Below are 9,068 nucleotides of genomic sequence, written 5' to 3'. Positions count from 1 at the left end.
GCAAAAGGAACCTTTATTACATAAAAATCACCCCTGTAATCCTGTCATTATAAATGAAAGTGGTAAAGATATGGCCATAGTCAAATGATTCGTCTGTATACATGTTCAATGAAAGATTTGATGATCAACGAGAGTGAAGATGTTGTTTGTATTAAACTTCACACGAAAATATTAATAAAATTTCTAGTGAAGATGTACAAGGAAATTCCATTTGTATAAAATGACCTATTGGAATATGTTTTCTAAGGATCAAATGATGATATGTTGATAAAAAAAAATAGTATGAATATTATTCCAAGCTAACCATCTTTTTCATTTGTTCCATTAGATATGTATCTTGCGATTTTATGTTGTTAATAAAAAAAAATAAAAATAAAAATCCAACATTTTTTTCATTTATTCCGTTAGAGATAATTTCAGTGGCTGATTTGTTTGCACATTATTAATGGAATACGTGACGTATAAAAGCAGACAAAATATTTTTATCAGGTATTTTAAACAAATGACCACTATATAAGGTTAATCGGCTAAGACACTGATTGTCGGGTTTATAACATAATCTTTCCCTCTATGTCTTAATTACATTTAAAACGATAATCCGTCGTTGTTACATACATGTTTAAGTCGTTATTCATTTGGTCGGTGTAACAACTACAAACAACTACTAAAACTTTTACCACGCAAAGCAAAACTGGTGTAAACATTTACAATATGGACCAATACTGTTGAAAACATATCAGGAGATATACTGGACTCCAAAACAACATCATGGATTTAAGTATCAGGTAAGATATATTTGTGTAACTTGTATATTTGAATAACTTGTATATATGAATATTTTGTGTAACTTGTATATTTGAATAACTAGTATATATGAATATTTTGTAAAACTTGTATATTTGAATAGGCCTATTTTTTGTAACTTGTGTATTTGAATATTTTGGGTAACTTGTATATTTGAATAACTTGTATATTTGAATGAGCATATTTTGTATAACTTGTATATTTGAATAACTTGTATATTTGAATAAGCATATTTTGTATAACTTGTATATTTGAATAGGCCTATTTTCTGTAACTTGTGTATTTGAATATTTTGGGTAACTTGTATATTTGAATAACTTGTATATTTGAATATAGGCCTATTTTGGGCAACTTGTATATTTGAATATTTTGAATATTTAAATATTTTGTGAACATGTTTTTGAATATTTAAATATTTTGTGAACATGTTTTTGGATATTTTCTAATATAATATGACATAGTTTTAATATTCTGTATAAATTGAAATAAAGAGAAATAACAGCAAGAAAACAAACATCATGCCCCCACAATTCTCCTAGCACACTAGTTTCAATTTCGATAGCTACATAGAGAACTAAAGTTTATGTGTTTACACAGTAATTATCTCTTGCAAAAATATGTTATTCAATTTTTATCTTTAACTAATTTCATATGTTTTTCAGTCCATTATCAAAATATAGCAGTCTAACAGATGCCCATCTATCTGACTATTTCTCAAGTAAATCGAAGAGGAGGCATCTGAAGAAAGCTGGTCTTGTAAGTACTGTATATCTGTTCTTTGACTTGAATAATCCAACACCCACAGGCAGTTACTTGTATACCTCATACTCCAAATGTCATATATTGTATTTATATTATATTAATCATTCTGCCTTCTACATAGATTACAATTCATTAGTCCAACTAGATGCAGACAATTAGAACACAAAAAGACATCATGTTAAAATATTTATCAGAAAAAGTAATATTATGATCGATGTTTTGATGTCTTTTGAAACTTCTATCGTTTAAATCACCCTTCTCTTCAGATCAGCTCCAATGGGTTTGTTATATCTGAAAACAAAGTCAGATGCAATATGCTGAAACAGGAACGTAAACGTCAAATCAAAACTACCATAGCTCAAGCCATTGTTGAGAAAACATTAGAAATAGAGAGACAAAGGCAGGCCATCATTCAACAAAAATTAGAAGAGATTGCTAAATTAGAATTGGTCAAAAGAATTCGAGTAAGTACAAGTTTTAATAGAAATCTATTTACTAACTGTAAAAGATCATCAATATGGACCATTCTTTCTGCAAGGGTGTCGAGCTGATAAGCCCAGTCGAAGAGTTCTTCAGATGATCGAAAGGATGGACATGTTACGCTAGATGGTACGGCAATAACTCAAATCTAATAAATACGTACATTAGACTTGGACAAAAGAGTTTTAATAAAGTTAAAATAAACCTCAGGTACAGCTTCATCGACACATTGTCATAAACATCCATATTTAACAGTATTATTTATATGGGCCTCTGAAAAGAATGTGGGTTTTATATGGGCCTCAGAAAATCATGTGGGTTTTAATTATCGTTCTATTCCTCAAAATTATAGGCAGCTGAAACAGATCAAAGAAGAAGAAACGAAGATTTCCTACCACTGGTTTTAAAACCACCAAGACAAATATTATCTTCTCGATCTCGTCGACCGTCATTAGGTCCCACCAAAGAGAAGTTAACTCGAGAAACTTCCTTAAGACGTCGACCAACGAGTGCGCCAATTTCACGTACCACTTCATCGTCTCAATACAATACCGAGGATGGGGTTAGTTTCGGTTTTCATTTTTCTTCCTTATCATGAAGATCATTTCGATTGTAAAAGTGTACACAATACAAAATAATTATTAAAGCCAAGATGTGTCTTTCAGTCTAGTTTAACGGGATTTGTCGATGAATAGCTAAAATGTTGCAATGAAGCATTGTATAATTCCCTCCAAATGAAACTTTTGATCTTTTCAACATCGGCGATATAACAGGCCATGTCAACTACCATGGAAATTTAATTAGATATATTAGAAGACGTGCCAAATAGAACACCAGTGGTTGGTTGGTTGGTTGGTTTGTAGATGACAAGTTAATGGATGCTGATATCGCAAACTAGGTAGTTGTTGGTAGTCGCAGTAGTTGGTAGATGGATTGGATCAAATTGGATGATTCTGTGTTGTTGGTTTGGTTGTTGATAATTCGTTAGATCTGTCCTGGTCTGGCAATTTATAGGTCTACCACATTTTTGTATATTTATGTAATCATTCAGCAAAGAAAGAATAGAAAATGAAATCACTGTCCGCCTACACAGAATTGGACTTGGTGTAGAAATAACCGTTCTGGACACGCGATTGGTTCCTCAAGTAATATCATTAAAAATAACTCAGAATGAATGTTATATTCTAGGTACGTTACATCAATGTAGATATTAGACCAACCACCTCTTTGTTGAATGTTATAGACCAAGACGACCTAAGTTTAGATTTAAAAGAGCTATACACAGTAAGTCTTCACCGTTCTGTTCACAATGTTGGCTGTGGTGGTGTGCATCCCCACAAATGAAATTAGAATACAACATGTTTTTTCTTTTGTGGACCTTTTTTTAGAAACTTAATTTATGTAGTCGCCTCTTCTAAACCAAACCCCCTTGTCATGCTTTTAGTTGATCTAACCTCTACTTTTCCCAAAAAGCAATTCTAATGTATGGCTATACTATGGTTTAAAGAAATGTAGCCTGAAACTGTACAAGCACACTTTATAATGTTCATATTAGTGCATCTTAGTTTTCTGGTGCTGTTTAACATTACCCTGGCTATCTGTTAGCTTCAATCAGGTCTTGAAATCTAAATTCCAGGTGAAACCATTGGCTTTAAGTAAGTATGCGATGGCCCTGAACAAACTGGAGAAGAGTCGAACTGCTAATTCTCCATATACTACTACATCAACTATACCAATACCACCAAAATCTCCCCGTATAGCTGAAATGAATAAAACACGAAGACGTAACTCTGAACGATCTTATTCTGTGTCGCAGGTACTTTTTTCATATTTTTCCAACCTGTCTTCTCAAATTACACAAAACAGAATGAGAATTTTTCTCAAGTAACATCTACTGTATGTATGTATTCATAATTTGATCCATATCTGCAAAGTTGTCTGTCAATCCAACTTCGCAGGTAGGGTTAGGGTAGGTTAAAGCTTCTACAAGAAACATTCAGATATAAAACACCCTAATTTGCACTACATGTGTACATCTGGCTTCATACTGCTATTTAAAAAACAATCGATTTTCATGACATGTTAGACATTCCATTTGAAACACAAATAATACCTCTGGGATCAAATTTGGCAAGTGAGGGGTGTGTCTGATATCAATGTTCTCCAAGAAAAACGCCCGTAAATGATGGTCATCTTATTTCAGGTTCATACTCGTCATACTGAATCAGTCCTGAGTTTTCCTAATGCAAGACAGAATATGACAGAAATAGTGATGAAATATCACGGTTTTAAATTATCGCTGGCAAGAGAAAAACTAGATCCTAAAAACATGGTGATAGTAGAACAACAACATTGTGGTGGAAATACATTGGTTATTTTTAAAGGAAGGCTTCTACCAAATAGTAAGTTAAAGATAGTATAAATCTTTATATGGGAAAAGTATTGAATGTTCTTTAATGAAAGAAAGAGAAATCAAAGCAGTTTCTAGATGTTGATAACTGATTGCTAGATGCCGAAATAAAATATACCTATAAGTCATGAATCTATATCTCTACATGTCGCAGCTTCTGTGCAGCGTTTAATTTCTCGGATTGCAACTTCTTCACTCTCAGACAGTAAGAGTTCCTTTCTATCCTGTTCGTTTTTCTGATTAGATAAATATTTTTTTTTAGCTGATTTCACTATTTTCTCCCATCGTCATCGGGGCTTTCCCTTTAGTTTAACCATATATGTGGATGGACGGATGGACTGTAGAGTGAGTACATGTTGTGAATATAGGCATGCTTTAAATGTACGTCTTGGTGGAGCGCAGGGCCATTTTAGTTTTACTGATGTCCAGGGCAACATGCCTTGTTATAAGTAAGTTGTTTGTTATGTTTTTCCTTGTCACACTAATCCTTACACTGGCCGGATCTGGAACGACTGGGAGCTACTTAATTTACACGACTGTTAGCAGCTAATTGTACCTGGTAGAATGCCTAGAACAAGTCGACCTGTGCTCACAGACGACAGTAAATTATCAGAGACCAGTTGTTAACAGTTAAGAGCAGTTGCATTATATAATATTCTCGGTATTATTGTGTCGCTAATGTCGACGACAGAAACTAGGAGATACGAGATCTTACTACGCCCGTACTTTGAGTATAGCGTGTGCAGTTTTATTTCCAATATTTTGATGTTTTAAGTGAACTAACAATATTTGCTCAAATGTGAAAATTTAAATGTATTAATTCATGACAGGTGTCAAGTAGAAATGGAAGGAAAGAAAAAGAAAAAGATCTATCCTGTAGAAACAGAAGTTTTAAATACATATAATGATGATACCATGATACCAGTAGAGATTATAGAAGAGATACACAGTAAGGATAGATCCTATTAATATATAATTCTAAAAACAGTTGAGATTCATATTTACAAAAATAAACTGACTCAAAGTTAGCTCATGGGGTTTTTGATGAACAATGAGGTTCCCTTCACAGATATTAGTGATGCAATTACAAAACAGTTACTGTTACCACGTTCCCCCAAAACCATATGGCTCGGAACTTCAGCTGAGCATAACACACGTTGGGTACAATATATAGTAAACGAAATATATTTCAGTGGAAGAAGTGAAAGTTCCTGTTGAACCACTGATTGTTGGACATGAATTAGGTAAGATCATGTTTTCTGTGTATGAAGTATTTTTTTTACATTTACAGTTGTCCGTCCGTTCAGACGCTTTAAAAGTTATAAACATATTAAACCAAAATTCATTTACTTATATATTTTTATGAATAGACCTTTTAATATTCTTTCAATACTGCACATCTATTTAATTGTCATAATTCTCACTCATTTATTTTTAGAACTAGATCATTATTATGATGATGATTTTGAAGAACCATACCAAGAACCCACTAGAAAGATCGATCTTCGAAAGGCTGAGAGTAAGTTATTAATTCAATGACAGTGTCGGCCACTCGGGGCCTGTTTTTTTCGGGTTCCCTTTACCAACAGCATTAGTAGTAACATAAAGGTTTGGTACATGAATGTCTGAATAACGTCCTTAACACATTATCAATCGACATCTCCAAATATGCGAATTCACACCTTGTGATGGCAATAATCAATGGTACGTTTTTTTTTTATATTCTAGATGTTCCACCTGTTAGTTCTATTGCTAAAGATAAAGGGAGGAGAGAATGGTTAACACAAGTTGAGCCACCCCATGTAGAATGTGATACAGCTATGACTTATACTTTTCTGAAGAAGGACGATAATGATGACGAGAACCCTTTAAGTGACGTTAGAGGACCAAGACAAATTACCTTCACAGACGATAAGAAATGGGTTATAACCGTTCAAGGTCCACCAGCAGCAGCGGGAACACAGAGAAAGGACCCGACATTAGTCAAACAAAAAACTCACGAAGTTACTTTACATAAAAACAACCGTTCTCTGATTTCCATTCAAGGCGAATCATCTGACTCTGATGACGAAATTGAGGTCATTGGATGTAAACCGGATGTGAGAGATGAGTACACCGACTCGGACGATTCACAATCAACTTTGAGATCCGTACCAATTATACATTCTGGTTCTGCTAGGCTCCATCGTGGATTGCAGTCGACTTCATCAACTCACACCATGTCTAGTGCCGTTATTGAAAAGAGAGTGAAAAGAACTAAAAGGAGATTACACCAGAGAAAAGAAAAGAAAGTTAACAAGAAGAACAGTCTTGAGGATGAAATAGAGTCTGCTGAACAACTGTTAAAGGAAGTAGATAGTTATATCAATACTGCTGATGAAGTGTCTGATATAGAAAATGAAGTTGCTTCTCCTCAGGGTCTAGTTACAAATCAAAATCTCTCCCAAAGTTCATCATCGTCATCATCATCACGAAACTCTCGCCAAACTCCAGATAAAGACAATTCTTCTGTTAATTCTGAAAGATCAGATTGTAAAAGTCCCAACAAGAATGACAAAGAAGATGTCTATCGGTCCCGCACTAACCTGTCAGATATGGATGACCCAAAAACAGAGAATACGAACGAAACTGAATCAGAAGACGCCCACAAACCAAAGCCATCTAAAGCGGTTTCAGAGAACAAAAGTAAAACTCCTTGTACAGGTGATGATAGTGCAACCAACAGCGATTATTCACAGCCTGATAGTTTTTCGGATAATCGGGGAAATGATTTAAAATCCAATGGCAGCTCTTCCAACTCGGAAAATAAGGATCAATCTATGGATAAGAGTGAAGCAGATTCTGATAGCGATGACCCCAAGCCTGTCACAAAAAGTTCCAGCGAGTCTAATTCTGACCCTGTAAAGAATTCAGACAGTAACAACATTCAAATTGAAGAGGACAAGATTGATTCGAATTTAAAATCTTCCTTGAAAAACAACAAATCCCCGAGGAAAACAAAAAGTGTTTCATTTCATTCTAAAGTAGACCTTGAACCCGATTCTCCCCGTGAAATTTCAAGAAATTTAAACAACAATAACAGTAAAGATGACATAGATTCTAGACACAGTGATGTAACGGAAGATTCATCAAGTGACTCTAGTGATACAGAATCATCGAGCTATGACAGTGATTTTGACAATACCACAAGTGACAAAAAATGACGACGCTATAAGCAGATTGACACTAGAGCCAAGGACTCTATAAACAGATTGACACTAAAGCCAACGGCGCTACTCAGTTCAACCGGAAGTTAACAATTGAGTGATGCTTTAGAAACAGGGAGCTCAATGCAGTCTTAAGGCAGGAAACGGAGATTTATATATGTGTATTTGCTAGCATAAATGATCCAAATTAACTAGTTTTGTCCTGATGTTGAATATTACCGATTGTATAAGCACTATCAAAATCCACGGAATATTGCACTTCCAGTTGGATTGCTTTAGTGGTCAATACCACCCCTATATTTATTGTAGTTATTTATAGTTATTTTCTTTATAATTGTTATAACCAAAACTATCCCCAGGTTTCTGTTGTCAGAGAATAAAGTATAGTAAGCCATATAGTTATTCTTCTTTCAGTGGTTATCTTCATCTGCTAGATATTTTTGGTCAGTGTGGTCTAATGATGGATGGAGTGGATGAATGATGTTAAGGCAATAGTTTCTTCAGAATCCTGTCGACAGTCCATCACAGCATTCATTTCACTTACCCCATGAAAACTTTGAGCCTGTGCAAATGCCTTCTGTGGAATGGAATGGAGAAGAAACTTGTTACCATTCAACCACCCTAATCCCAATGCAAACTCTTAAAATTACATTCAGGTATTTCAGGTGTGTTGACTAGAAAATGGCCATCTATTATACTCTTATGAAATGTTTAGCGTACCCATGTCCGACAGTTCACATTAAAATAAGGCATACTGGTAAACTCTCCAAAAAACACAATTATTTGCGGACTTAAAATTAGTAGAAATTGTGTATCACTCAAAAGTGTCCCCATTTGAAATTAAAATATATTGAAAAAGGTGGTCCCGACTATGCGAAATGCGCTCCGAATCAATAATCAACGCTCTAAGTTCAGGCATATTATCGAAGGAACGGCCTATCTAGTAATTGTCCATTATCATCCAAATAAATGAACCCTAATAAATGTAAAAAAATATCACAAATATTTAACATTGGTTTCGCGAACGAAACTAAGTATAGTGAGAAATACTTTTTTCAAAAACCCATTGACCATCTTTCAAAGAAACATATTAAAATATTATAGTTTCTCATAAAATTGGAATGATTGCGATCTAATATTAAAAATCTATGAAATTAAAAGCCTAAATATCTAGGAGAATTATCAGAAAGTTAACATATTTTCTTGAAATAGTAGTAAATTTATCGAAGCACTAGTGTGCCACCGTATATTGTCGTGTACTAATGGGCTTCCATACTGCTTTGACCTATTTCAAGACATAAATAACCTACGTCATGAGGATTCCCCGTGTTACTATAAATATCTTCTAGGGGTTCATTCTGTCTAAGTGTCTTGTCAGCATGTCAACACAGAATATGAAGTGCCAA

At 34.3% G+C, this 9,068-nt stretch overlaps 1 protein-coding gene across 1 annotated transcript; it reads left to right on the top strand.

Annotated features, from left to right (window-relative positions):
• Positions 1–1,452: 1,452 nt before the first annotated feature.
• LOTGIDRAFT_105547 (hypothetical protein) lies at positions 1,453–4,909 on the top strand (the record flags this gene model as incomplete). The annotated part of the gene is made up of 6 exons (XM_009059766.1): positions 1,453–1,560; positions 1,833–2,030; positions 2,399–2,517; positions 3,703–3,862; positions 4,250–4,448; positions 4,719–4,909. Coding segments are annotated over 6 exons (975 nt in total), but the record flags the coding sequence as incomplete, so codon positions are not given.
• Between the last annotated feature and the right edge of the window lie 4,159 nt (positions 4,910–9,068).

The sequence above is a fragment of the Lottia gigantea genome (genome assembly GCF_000327385.1).
Source record: "Lottia gigantea unplaced genomic scaffold LOTGIsca_4, whole genome shotgun sequence".
Taxonomy (NCBI): Eukaryota; Metazoa; Mollusca; class Gastropoda; family Lottiidae; genus Lottia; species Lottia gigantea.
This window is presented reverse-complemented; position numbering and strand designations above follow the sequence as displayed.